The following is a 14,389-nucleotide window of genomic DNA, read 5'->3' on the forward strand; positions in this document are numbered from 1 at the left end:
TGTTATCTCAAGTATAATCCTTAACTTGTTTCTTGATCAAAAATGTGTCCAACTCAGCCTTTGACATTTTCAATGAGTCAGCATCCTCTTTTCTCTATGTTAAGAGAATTCCAAAGGCCAACAACTCCCCTGAGAGAAAAAAGAAGATCCTCATCATCTCCATTTTTTTTTGTTAGTCTGTTCCCCAGAGGCTTGGCCTAAATTGCTCAACCTTCCCTCATAAGGTAACACCCACTTTTGTCTCCCCCAATGAATCGCCCTTCTCTGAACTATTTCCAATGCAAGTTTATCTCTCCTTAGGTAAGGAGATCAATACTTTGCATAGTAGACCTGATGTGGCCTCACCAATTCTCTATACAATTGTAACAAGACTTCCTTACTTTTATATTCCACCTCCCTTGCGATTGGAGCTAATGTTTAATTGTCTTCCTAATTTTGTGCAGTACCCGCAATCTACCATTTATGGTTTACATTGAAGGACTCCAGATTCATCTACTGCAGCATTCTGCAGTCTCTCTTCAGCTTTTCATTTCTCCTCTCCAAAGATGGCATATTCACATTTTGTTCTGCTTGCATACTTAAAACATCTAAGTCTCTTTGTATTCTACTCAGAACTTTCATCTAACTAGCTTTGTATCTTCAGCACATGTGACTACAATATATTCTGTTCCTTCATTCAGATCATAAGTAATTAAGGCTGCAGCACTGATTCTTGCGGCACTCCATTAGTTACAATGAAATGAATCATTTATCCCAACTCTCTTTGCAGTTTAAAAACCAAAAGAACTGCGGATGCTGTAAATCGGGAACAATTACAAAGTTGCTGGAAAATCTCAGCAGGTCTGGCAGCATCTGTGGAGGAGAAAACAGAGTTAATGTTTCAGGTCCAGTGAGGAAGTTCTGAGGAAGGGTCACCGGACCCGAAATGTTAACTCTGTTTTCTCCTCCACAGATGCTGCCAGACCTGCTGAGCTTTTCCAGCAACTTTGTTTTTGTCTCTTTGCAGTTTGTTGGCCAATCCTATATCTGCACTGATATACTGTCCCAACACCATGAGCTCTTATCTTGTGTAGCAAACTTTTCTGTGGCATTTTATCCTTTGCCTTTTGGAAGTCAAATAAATTGCATTCACTGACTTCCCCTTTGTCATTTCTCAATACTCATAAATTTCTATTCATGTCTATTTGGAATTTAAATAGTTTATTCCGTGTTCCTTAGGATGGAAGGCTTAGGACTGGTGATCATATTCTCCAGATTGGAGGTATTGATGTCCAGGGAATGGGAAGTGAACAGATTGCCCAGTTGTTGAGAAATTGTGGTAATCGAGTCCGAATGGTAGTAGCAAGAGATGCATGTGAAGATCCTTCTTCCAAATCTTCTGCTTTTGTCCCCACTGTGATGCCTTCCGAAGACCATGCCAATGCTGTAAGTAAGATTGAATCACAAATGTTTTTATAACATTTCAGCTTTAAGTTTGGAATTGTATTTCTACTGAAGTGAAAATTGATCATGTAAAAATATTTTTGTTTTCTTTGCTGCTTCAAAAAGTGGAGAGGAAGTCTTTTTAACAAAACACATCCAAATGAAATAGAAGTAGCTCTGCATTGGGGTTTGAGTTTTTATGTTTGAATCTATTTCTGTGATTCCTCAAGATTTGTATTATTATTCAAGGTAGAGTTCTACTGGGAACTATTTTGGAAAAGTTGAGGGTTAAGTTAATACCATACTTACATTGATCAATCTGCAGTGCATACTATGAAAGATAATTGCCTGGCCAACATTGCCATTTTTTTCATGACTTTCTTTCTCTCTAGTAGCTGCTTTATCAAGGACAAGATCTGTTGGGATGGTTTTGAGTGGATGTGATAAGACCATAGGATAGAAGGGCAGAATGAAGCCATTTAGCCTATCAAGTCTGCTCCACCATTCCATAATGGCTGAGAAATTTCTCATTCCTATTCCTCTGCCTTCTTCCTGTAAGCTTTGATCCCTTTACCAATCAAGAACCTAGCTATCTCTGTCTTAAATACCCTCAGATGACTCAACCTACACAGTCTCGTGCGGCAATGAGTTCCGTAGATTAACCTCCCTCTAGCTACAGAAATACCTCCTCACCTCAGTTCTAAAGACTGTACCTTCTCTCTGAGGCTGTGCCTGGATCCTAGTCTCTCCTAAAAGTGTAAATATCTTATCCGTGTCCATTGCATCCAGGCCTCTTAGCATTCTGTAAGTTTCAATCAGATTCCCCCCACTCCTCATCCTTTGAAACTGCATTGAGTACAGACCCAGAATCCTCAACTGCTTCTTACATGACAAGCTTTTGTCCTTTTTGCTATATAATGTTCAGTTTCTTCTCATTAATTGTGTAATCTTTTGCATTTCACATAACTAAATTTCTTGGAGCATGATTTCCAAGTCGTGTATTCTTTTATATCTCAGGAACCCCCTCCAATGCCAGCACTTTCTTTCTTAGATATGGGGCCCAAAACTGCTCACAATATTCCAAATGCGGTCTAAGCACAGCATTATACAGCCTCAGCACTACATTTCTTCTCTTGTATTCTCGGCCTCTTGAAATGAGTGCATACATTGCATTTGCCTTCCTAACTGCCAACTGTACTTACATGTTAACCTTAAGAAAATTCTGAATGAGAATTCCTGTGTCCTTTTGAACTTCATATTTTTGAAGCCTATCCCCAAATAGTCTATGCCTCTATTCTTCTTACCAAAGAACATTACCTCATACTTTCCCACATTGTATTCCATCTGCCATTTCTTTGCCCATTCTCTTAGCCTGTTCGAGCCCAACTGCAGCTTCCCCGCTTCCTCAACACTACCTGTCCCTCCACCTATCTTTGTGTCATCTGCAAACCTATGAGTTGAATGCTTCTATTTAAGGCAAAGTTGTCTGACTTTTATAAGCTGATACAGTAGAGTATCATGGACAATTGAACTTCACATAGCTGGCTAGAGATTGTCTGCCAGCTGCAATGGCTGGAGTTTAGAGGAGAAACTATTAGTTTGAAATGCTGAAAAGGCATCGAAATCAGCAGACCTACAGTTATTGTTGTTTGATTCTGAGTCTTATTCACGTTGGTGGTATCATTTTTTCTTCTGTACTTATATTACACATAGAGATAACATTCAGTCTTCCCTTTTGATCTTCTCCAACTTGTGTTGGCTAGAGTTACGTAAAATCTTGTTATCCAGAGTCACTTTTTCAGGCTGTTTGTTGGGCTATGATATCACCAGAAGTTATAAGTTACCTTTTGATAGACAGAAATAAAAATGCAATCTCTACAGGAAATGTTATAAATTGAACTTTTTAAAGATGTATTTATAGGGAGGCACTTTATGCTGAAACTCACTCTCCTTCACCCTCTCTTCCTTCACATTCAAATGAAATTTCCCTTAAATAATCTCCACTCATTCCTCAACACCACTCAAATAGGTTAACTGCTAAGTTACTGTTTTGGTGAGTGTACTGTCTTTCATGTTTGTCTATAGAGTTGTCAAGAATATTTCATTGCTTATGAAAGACTTTGGGACATTTGAGGATGTGATGCTGTTACACAAACATAGGTTTCTTTTCTCCCTTATGCTATATAATGTTCTGTTCCTTCTCAATTGTATAATATTTTGCATTTCATATAACTAAATTTCTTGGAGCATGATTTGCAAGGAGTGTATTTGCAGGAAGGGATGCTATGCAGTCTTTACCATTGGTCCCATTTTATGACAGATGTAAACCTTAGACCAGGATTTGCATGGTGAGATGTGCAAGCAGCAAATCTGAATTCAGCCTTTCATTCAGCTTTTGCATAGGAGTTTGTGACCTGGGCATTAATTTTTCATTTCTTGTGATTATGTGTAGGATGCTTGTTTCACTCTTGACGTACCACATACCCACTAAGTTTGGAAAGTTTCCAAGCGGTTCGGTGCATTTGGTTTGTAATGGATTTGGGCATCCATGGTGGAAACTAAATGGTGTGACAATCATTGCAAGAATGGATCTTATCCCTTCTCCTTTACTGAAGTCACTAGTTGGAATCGGACTAAGCTGCAGAGTTAGGCTGCCAGATGTGGTTTTGATCTATAACAGTATCTAGCTTTCCATAGTCCATGTTAAATTTGAGGACTAATAACAAAAAAAACTAAGTATTTAAAACCTAATTTTTAACCTTAGTTTTTACTTAATTTTCTAGAAATCTTGTGCCTATTATGATGGACGGGATAAAAATCAATTTCAAGATCCAAACTTTAAAACTAGAGCGAATAGTTCTAAATTTTCTATGTAGTTTGAATATATTATGTAATTTTAAATTGTTACAAGAATTAGTGTATCCTCATGGAATCTTGGTAGGGGCTCCAATGAGAAAGAACTTCTGAAATTGTGTAGAAGACATGAATTAATGTAGCTGAAATGATCCCATTGATTACCTGAACTAATTATTGCATCTGTTGAAATGTAGTTAGCTTTCTTCATTTATAGTCAGATAACTACATAACATAATAGCATCCATCTTTACAAAGAGGATAAAGGGAGAAATAGGGACACTTGTGACAGATGACAAGGGCTTAAAACCACCACAAACCTAGACCAGTATAAAAGGTGCAGGGACAAAATTTAAAAGAGGAATATGATAGCAGAGAGACGGTGTGAAAAGTTTTTGGCAAGTATAATCGAAGAAAAATCAAAAGATTTTTTTTATAGATACATGAAAAGCAAATGGATTATGAAAGGAAGAGTTAAAGACCATTTGAGTAACTTTTGTGTGGAGACAGTGAATTGTGGTTTGCTTCTTTATGAATACTTTACTTTTGTTTTAACAAAATATGGGGATGATACAGACATTGCATTCAGGATGAGGAGTGTGAAATGTTAGATGGAATTTACATAACGAGAGCCAAAGCACTAAAGCATTTCATCTGTGAAAGTGGATAAATTCTTGGACCTGGAATGATGTGCATCGTAGGTTACTAAGAGAAACAAGAAGCAACAGGGGTTTTGATGGTTATTTTCTATTACAACAGTTGAGACAACTGACAACTTTTTAAACCAAACAACAAGATCCTTTTTAAAACAAAAAAGTCAATTTGCCCAACTTATCCACATTGAGAGAGCCTTAAAAAAAATTTCCAGGATTTCAATCCACATCTTTGCCAAAAATTAAACAGTTCTTTATTGGACCATGTCTATTCTGTGTACCAAAATTGTTAATTTAAAAAAAAAGTCTGCCCATTAGCACTTGAGATATATTACCTACAGACTAACACATGAGCAAAAGTGTTCCATTCTTTAGTAATGGAGGTAAGACTTTTTTGCTGTATAATTCTCCCAAACGAAGTATTTGAAGGATAGTTTGATGAACAGCCTCTTTGTTTTAAACAATATATCTTGATGTTACATACAAGCTAAATTTTGTATAAAAATTCATTCCTAAAATGTGTTTGATTTTTATAGATTGCTGAAAATGATTATGACGTTGAAAATGTTGAACTCAAGAGAGATGGACAAAGCCTTGGCATTACAGTTGTTGGTTATGTTGGTGCATCCCATGGTGGTGAGTTCACAAATATAATAATAATGAAATAAGAAGAAGGTGCTGAACTGTAGATACAGGGGTTTTGATGGTCAGTATACCATATAGCCGGCAGCAATTTTGTATAGGTTCTTCAGCAATCCAAAATGAATTCCTGCAGTTTCCTGACAAAGTTCATCTTTCTCTGGTCTAAATGTTGCTTTATTGTTTCCTTAAATAAGTGGTTTATTTTGATTAAATAATTCCACGCTAAAAGCAAATGGTATGGTAGCTTAATGCTAATGTTACTGTACAGAAAGCCCAGAGGCATAGACAACCACAGCAACTGGGGAATTTAAATTTGGCTCATTCCATCAGTGAGGAGCCAAAAGTCATGTTATCAGTAATGCTGCCAATGAAAATACCACGTTGCTACTATGTTTTCAATAAATATTTACAGCAAAGGAAACCATCTGATCTGGCCTGCATGTGATTTCGGACCCAGAGCAGTTTTCTGATACATTACAGCCACTATCCTCTTGATGGCAGTTAGGGATGGGCAATAAATGCTGGCTTTGCAAAATACATCCACATATTATGAATGAATTTTCGTAGATAGTAAAGGTTGAGGGTATGGAAGGTGCTGTCCAAGAAGCCTTGGTGAATTTCTGCAATGCATCTTCTAAATGGTACACACTGCTGCCATTGTGCATCAATGGTTGAGGGAGAGAATTTTTGAGGATATGGTGCCACTCGATGGACAGTTTTGTCCTACATCTTGTCAAGCTTCTTGACTGTTGCTGGGGCTGCACTCATCCAGGAAAGTGGGGGGTATTCCAGCACATTCCTGACTTGCGCCTTGGAAATGGTGGGCAGGAATCGGGAAGCGAGGCAACTTTGGCAATGCCAACTAATTAGGCTCAGACTGAATGACTTTTAGGCCATTTCAGAGGCACTTAAAACCAACCACATTACTATTAGCCTGGAGCCACATGTAGGCCCGACTAAGAAAGAATGGTAAAATTTTTTTTTTCTTTAACAGCATTTGTGGACCATTGAGTTTCAGGGATTCTGGGACAATTAAATGATCATTGTCATTCCTGAGACTGAGACTAAGTTCTAATTACAGATTTTATGAATTGAATTTGATTTCAGACAGCTGCTATGGTATGATTTGAACCTGTCCTCCCTGCAAAGTAAACATTAGCCTGTGTCTCTGGATTGCAAGCCCAGTGTCACCAACATACACCACCATTTTCCCCTAGAAGGAAAGCAGGAGTATTGATGTCTTGTCTACCATTTATTCATTAACCAGCACCAAACATAACAGACAATTAATTTGCTTGCTGTGGGAATATTGGGTATTGTGTTTCCTCAAAATGATGATTATATTTCAAAATGCTTCATTGGCTGCATGTGCTGAGGTTGTGAAAAGTGCTGGAGAAATGCATGCCATTTCCTTTCTTTATGAATTGTACCGTATCGCTCAAAAACTATCCCAAACTTATCAGAAACTAATCATTAAAGTTTCCCAAAGGGAGTAGACATTTGTTCAAGGTGGAGCTGGTGAAGTTAGGGATCTCTTGGACCTCTCCCTGATGCAGAGCAGATAGAGCTGCAACAACGCAAAACAGCTAAAGCTTGTTGGGATCCTCTTACCAGTGAAAGATCCAAGAGGTTAGATTAGTGCTCTTGATTTTTATACAACAAAATTCTCTTGACCAAAAACTTGGAACATGGTGAGAATCTGTACAGAAGTGAATGCTGCTTATTAATTTTGTTTGACACTTTGGAAAGCACTTTGGATGCCTGAATGCAAGTGCAGAGATGCCATCAGTTTCTAGTGTTGGCCCATGTTTGTTTCAGCTGTACCATCATGTGGATGGTAAATTCTTCATATTTAATTAGTTTTTAAGGATATTATCATGGGTTTGGAGAGAGTGGAGAAAGTTGTATGGATTTTATCCCTATAATCTGTCCTGAAGAGATTTATTTAAATGGTAAATGCATGGTTTTAGTAATTCTTGGTGAACAAGAGAGACACTGCATGTCAATTGCAAACTTTGGGATTTGGAACTAAGGTGGAAAGGGAAAGACAAAGTATAACTCAAGCAGCAGAACAGATTGCCAGTCAGCAGAGTTATGGGCATGCGTCTCTTGACCTGGTGACCTTTAGAACCATTCATGGGACAGTAGAACTCCATTCAAGTCCCACCTGCTTTAGAGGTGTGTCCTGAGCACATCGGAATGGGTTGATTAACTTAACATTGTGATGTTAGTGCTGGTCTGTTGGATACATTATAATAACCACAGCAACTTGGATTTACAAAGCAACTTAAATAGTATGAACATTTTAGCATGCTTCATGAGAGTATTGTCAAACCAAACATGATTTCAAGTCCCGCAGGATGGTATTAGGTTTGGTGATGGAAAGCTTGGTCAAAGTGGTAGAAACATCTTAGAGGAGGATAGTGCAATGGAGATCTTTATGGAGGAGTTTCAGAGCCGATGGCAGATGAAAACAGCTGCCAATTGGAGGAACAATTGAAATTCTGATGCCTATGACCTCAGACTTACTGTAGAAGCTACTGAACAGGATAATTTGGTGTTATAATTTACAGATACTTCTGGTATTTTTGTGAAAAGTATAATACCAGGAAGTGCAGCAGAGCAGAGTGGACGCATTCAGGTTCATGACAGGATCATTGCAGTAAGTGACATTTTACCTTCTATTATAGTTCTTTATATTTGCCTTTATTTCTCATTGAATTATTGGTTTTTCTTCACAGGCACATTAAATTCCTTTGGTGTTTGATAGAAGAATGTCTTGCCTTTACCGTTTATTTGTTTAAAAGATCTCTGCATTTTTCTTTCATAGTACTTTTTTTAATTCAGTTGTGGGAAGTGGGAGTTACTGGCTGGCCAGCATTTATTGCCCATCCCAAGTTGTCCTTGAGAAGGTGGTGGTGAGCTGCCTTCTTGAGCCACTGCAGTCCATGTTTTGTAGGTAGACTCACAATGCCCTTTAGGGAGGGAATTCTGGGATTTTGACCCAGTGGCAGTGAAGAAACGACATATTTTCCAAGTCAGGATGGTGAATGGGTTAAAGGGGAACTTGCAGTTGGTAGTATTCCCATATAACTGCTGTCCTTGTCCTTCTAGATGAAAGTGATCTTGAGTTTAGAAAGTGCTGTCTTAGGATCTTTGAATTTCTGCAGTGCATCTTTGTAACAGTATACACTGCTGAGCATTGGTGGTGGAAGCAATGGATGCTAGCTAGTTTACCCTCGTATTTCATCTTTCTCCCCCTTTTTTAGTTGCTCTCTGCTGGTTTTTAAAGGATTCCCAATCCTCTGCCTTCCGGTTAATCTTCTCTACATTGTATGTTTTTTTCTTTTGCTTTTATGCTGTCCCTGACTTCCCTTATCAGTCAGGGTTGCCTCATCCTCCCCAATGTTTCCTCTTCTTTGGGATGAATTTCTGCTGTGTCTCCTGAATTACCCCCAAAACTGCAATTTTTACTCCATTGTCTTTCTGATAGACCCCCCTCTTCCAATCAACTTTCGTCAGCTCCTCCCTTGTGTTTTTGAAGTTATCTTTATTGGTAGAAACCTGGAAGATAGGAGCAGGAGGAGGCCACTTGGCCCTTTCGAGCTTGCTCCGCCATTCTTCACGATCATGGCTGATTGTCTGACTCAATTTACTAATCATGCTTTCTCCCTATAGCCTTTGATCCCATTCGTCAGTGTTTTGGTATCAACTACTTCCTGTGGTAATGAATTCCACAGGCTCACCACTGTTTGGGTGAGGAAATGTCTCCTTATTTCCATCCTAAATCGTGTACCCCGAATCCTCAGACTGTGACTCCTGGTTCTGGACACACCCACCATCGGGAAAATCCTCCCTGCATCTACCCTGTCTAGTCCTGTTAGAATGTTATAAGTCTCTGAGATTCCCCCTTCATTCGTCTGAACTCTAGCAACAACAATCCCAACCTAGTCAATCTCTCATCATATGTCAGACCTGTCAGACCTGTCAGACCCGCCATCCCCAGAATCAGCCTGGTAAACCTTTGCTGCTCTCCCTCGAGAGCAAGATATCTCATTCAAGTTTCTCCCTCTTCGACTGCAGAGTGAATCCTGTCATATTAGGGTCACTTCCCCCCATGGGTTCCTTCACCTTAAGCTCCCTAATCAAGTCTGCCTCAATATTCATCACCAAATTCAGAGTTACCTGTTCCCTAGTGAGGTCTACCACAAGCTGCTCTGAAGGAGCCATCTCATAGATGGGCAAGGAGGTGACAGGGGCAGGTGGGATTGTGGCGTAATGAGATTAGTATGTTCTTATTGAAGGGTAGAACAAACTCAAGGGGCCGAGTTGTCAATTTCTCCTCCACATTTGCATGTTCCATTCCTTTGCCCAATTAACTAACCTCACCCTGATTCTTTTGCTTGACATTTCCCTCTCCCATTCAAGGTAACACCAAGTTTCAGTTCGTGATGTAATGTGAAGTTTGATTTCTGAGACTGTGGAAGTGCTATCCTGAATGATGCAGAAGTGCTATGCTGGACTGTTATAATTCTTTTTAAAAAGTAAATGCATGCACACAATGATGTGTGAATTGAGGAATGAGTTTACTTTCACTCCATATCAAAGCAGCGCAGATTTCCACCACACCTCACTGCAGTGTGTCCTGGGGTCAGAGTGCTACTTCCAGAGTCACCAATTGAAAACCCATTAGTGCTGTGCAAACCATTTTTTACTTCTTGATATTGAAGGCTAATTATGCCACGGAGTTCTTTTTCTTAACTGACTTAATTTTAAGAGTTAGGTCGAGGCGTGTTCCTGACCCACAATCCCCCGAGCCCTTGCTCACGGTGAGGGTCAGGAGACTGAAGCAGCAAGCAGAACAGTTGGGAAATGGGAGGCTTAGCAAGATGATGAGTCAGGGTATGACATTAGCCACAACTTGGGAGGTGAGGGCAAGAGGACAAGTTAGGGAGTGGGAGAGGCTGCAGTTGGAGGATCAGAATTAGGATCATGGGTTAGGGAGTGGGTCAAGTTGCAAATTTGAGGGTTAGCTGTGAAAGAGTGTTTTAAGGAGCAGATGCGGTTGTACTACAGAGGGATGGTAAGACAAAGGTATGCAATGACCAGCAAGGTAAAGAGAGGGGATGTGTGGCAAGTGGTAGTTCAGGAAGCAGGATCCATAGTGAGCAGCATTGGTCATGAGTGAGAGGTAAATAGTAAGTTACCAATTTTTTTAAGACAAATAAATTTATTTTGTCTTAACATTTTCTTTTCTTTTACCAATCTCGTAATGTTAAAATGTATTGTATTTCCATTTATAGAGTATGATGTTTTAATATATTTTTCTGATGTGAAATGCCCAACAGACTCTTAAGTACACTGTTTAGTTTGAAAAAATTAGAAAAATTTGATTTGGTAAAAATTTCATTTGAAGTCTGATTTTCAGGAACATAACTATTGATTTCAGTGAGGACTGACAGTATTTATTACCATTTTTTTTTAATCATTGTTAAAGGTTGATGGAGTTAATATTCAGGAATTTACAAATCAAGAAGGGATTGATGCTTTACGAAACACTGGGAAAACTGTTAATCTGACAGTAGCAAGGAAAAAGATGGATAGTGTTCATGGATATTTTCAAAAAGGTAGTTTACATTGTACCTTCATTTTGTTTAATAAACAACTGTTTAACAAAATTCCAAATATTTCACATTTAATGCTGGTTATGGATTTAATAAAAAAATACAGTTTCCACATGGCTTTCAATTATACTTCAAATTGAGCAAAAATAATTATTCACCGGATAGAAAAACATTATAAACATTCATCTACTCAAACAAAATGTACCAGCCATAGAAATTCAATCAACTGAACTGTGTTGAAAGCCTCAGTAATAATGTGCTATGCATTAGGTATAATAAAACATACTCTAAGAAAGGCAAATTATTCTTTAAGTTAAAAAGACTTCAGGGAACGTTTGTTATTTTTCCATTATCCTCTAGGACAGTTCAGTGAAAAATTGCTCAAAGTAATTGCCGTCATTAGTCCTTTATTTTTTCCCAGCACATGTTGATCTTGTATGTTTATGTGGCTATGTCATGTTAGGAAAACATCTCTAAGTGCATCTCTCATGTACCCCTTTGTTTTCCAATGGAATCGTTTTGACTTGTGTGGGGTCCAAATATACTGTATTTTACATCAGTTAATTACAACTTCATACGCACAATTGTAAGCCACATTCATGTCTGATTTTATATAACACTTGTGTCAGGCAGGGAGCAAATTAAAATCGAACAGGCATAGACTTAGCCCATTTACAATTGGTAAGTCTAAAAACCCAATCGCAAATCAACAGTTACTAAACAGTTTCCAATAAAATTTACACAATAAAATTGCTTTGCAGACATTTTAAAAATAATATTGTCATCTATCTTATTTGCTGAGAACCTGAGAGGCATAGAATTAAAATGATACTTTGCATTGCAAAAATAAAAGGTTTATAATTCTTAGAATCTTAAGAGGAGAAAAGCTATAAGTCTACCTAATTATGTTTAGAAAGCTTCAGAAATTGAAATAATGGATATATCTCACTTCAAACAGCGCTCATAGTTGCACAGTTCTTGTTTTCATAGTGTCCGTTGTTTTTATGGTTGTCAGTTCCACCAGAGGATGTCAAATGCTCTGTAGAATATTGTATACTACTTTCAATTAAACTTGGATTTTCCTAAAATTATGCTTGCTAGAGCCTCGTTCACTCCAACAATGAAAAAAATTGAATCCAGATCAATATAGGATTGTTTCAAATGACAAGTTTGAAAAGAAACTTTAATACTGAGAGGTTTATAATGCAGATATTAATTATGCAAGTGGCTTTATTGTACACGATTTTAAGAATATACTCTTTTTCTTATTTTACAGCTGAACCAGATAATGTAACTCCCATAGCAAATGCAGTTATCACTGAAAGTAGCATTTGTTCTGTGGTTGGGGAGCAGGGAAGTACACAAACGAAAGAACTGCAATATCAAATTGATGGTATGTGTGTTTCTGTAATGTTTGTGTTACATCATTCCATGGATCTAGTACAAAATCTAAACGGACGTTTGAGTACAATACTGACAGAGTACTACACTCTCGGAAACACGAACAGAAATTACTGGAAAAGCTCAGCAGGTCTGGCAGCATCAGTGGAGAGAAAGCAGAGTTAATGTTTTGGGTGTGGTGAGCCATCTTCAGACGTGAATGTACCGAGGAAAAGGTTGGTGTATACGCTGAAGATGAGTTGGGGGCAGGAGTAAACAATGTTTTCAACAATGATCTGGAGGTGCCGGTGTTGGATTGGGGTGGACAAAATCAGAAGTCACACGACACCAGGTTACAGTCCAACAGGTTTATTTGAAATCACAATAATGAAATTCACCTGACAAAGGAGCAGCGCTTCAAAAGCTTGTGACTTCAAATAAGTCTGTTGGACTATAATCCTGTGTAATGTAACTTCCAACTTTTGGGCCGACAAAGGAATCCATCCAAAAAACAGAAGTTGCTGGAAAAGCTCAGCAGGTCTGGCAGCATCTGTGAAGGAAAAATCAGCGTTAGCATTTCAGGTCTGGTGACCATTCCTCGGAAGGGTCAAAGTTCTGAGGAAGGGTTACCAGACCCGAAACGTTAACTCTGCATCTTTCTTCACACGTGCTGCCAGACCTCCTGAGCTTTTCCAGCGACTTCTGTTTCTGATTTACAGCATCCACAATTCTTTCGGTTTTCACAAAGGAATGGGTCCACCTGGAGAATCAATAACTGCTAATCGGGACAATTAGTGGCTGACAATGGCTTGGCTTGGTAGCAGTCAATGTGCTGACAAAGCCTGGGTGTGTCAGGGTTGGGATAAGGACATGTTTTTTGCTCCCTCTCTATCTCCAAGTTTTTTGGGATTTGTTCTTTTTTTTCCAATTAAAGAAAACTGAGTGAGTGGTGTCTGAAGCAGAGACAGAAAAAATAAATATAGCTGTTTGATACAACTGAGATATGAATTAAGATGTACTGCACCCCCAAACTGCACAATTTCAATTCAACTTACAAAATCAAATGTGGTCAAAATACTTAAGTTTGTGGCCATAATTTTGGGAAGAGCTGGTAGGTCGAAGGAACTCTTTTTATTGAAGGTGTTAAAAGGCATAAAGGATGTTTAATTGAATCATTGTAATCTGTGAGCAGTGAAGTGCCAAATGAATACCAATACAGATAAGACTGAAGTGGTGCATTTTGGAAAATAAATGGGATAGAGGTGCAAAGGGATCTAGATGAATAGATTCACAAATCATTAAAAGTAGCAATTCAGGTTAATAAACCACTGTGGCTCTTTTCTGTGGCTACAAGGGTATATCAGAAGCAGGAATCTCTATCATGAGTGACTCAACTCCTGACTGCCCAAAGCCTGTCCATGATTACGAGACACAGGTCGGGAGTGTACTGGAATAACCTGGATGAGTGTGACTTAAACAACGCTTAAGATGATTGACACAATCCAGGACAATGCAGTCAACCTTATGGACTGTTCATCTTTAACCATTCATTCCTTCATCATTGGCATTCAGTGGCAGCATTGTATACCATTTACAAAATGGACTGCAGTAACTTCCCAAGCTATCTCTGACAACTTTCAAATCTCCTTTGAGAGGTTTATGGAATAAATAATTCCTCACCACACACGAACACTCACACAAGTTCTTAGGAAAGACTGATTAGTTTAGCACGCAGACAGCCCTGTGAAATCGCTGATATCAGTCTGGAGCACTTTGTAGGGTTAACTCTTTTGAGATTGACTATGGATTATTTTG

The 14,389-nt window shown here is 38.5% G+C and overlaps 1 protein-coding gene across 1 annotated transcript in view; it reads left to right on the forward strand.

The window, feature by feature from the left end:
- patj (PATJ crumbs cell polarity complex component) overlaps positions 1-14,389 on the forward strand; it is a 164,387-nt gene that overhangs the window by 25,983 nt on the left and 124,015 nt on the right. Inside the window, exons 9-13 of the mRNA XM_048602089.1 lie at positions 1,219-1,425; positions 5,465-5,564; positions 8,144-8,232; positions 11,068-11,197; positions 12,471-12,587. Of these exons, the coding sequence (XP_048458046.1) occupies positions 1,219-1,425; positions 5,465-5,564; positions 8,144-8,232; positions 11,068-11,197; positions 12,471-12,587 (643 nt within the window). The remainder of the gene's footprint in view (positions 1-1,218; positions 1,426-5,464; positions 5,565-8,143; positions 8,233-11,067; positions 11,198-12,470; positions 12,588-14,389) is intronic.

The sequence above is a fragment of the Rhincodon typus genome, chromosome 10 (genome assembly GCF_021869965.1).
Source record: "Rhincodon typus isolate 14 chromosome 10, sRhiTyp1.1, whole genome shotgun sequence".
Taxonomy (NCBI): domain Eukaryota; kingdom Metazoa; phylum Chordata; class Chondrichthyes; order Orectolobiformes; family Rhincodontidae; genus Rhincodon; species Rhincodon typus.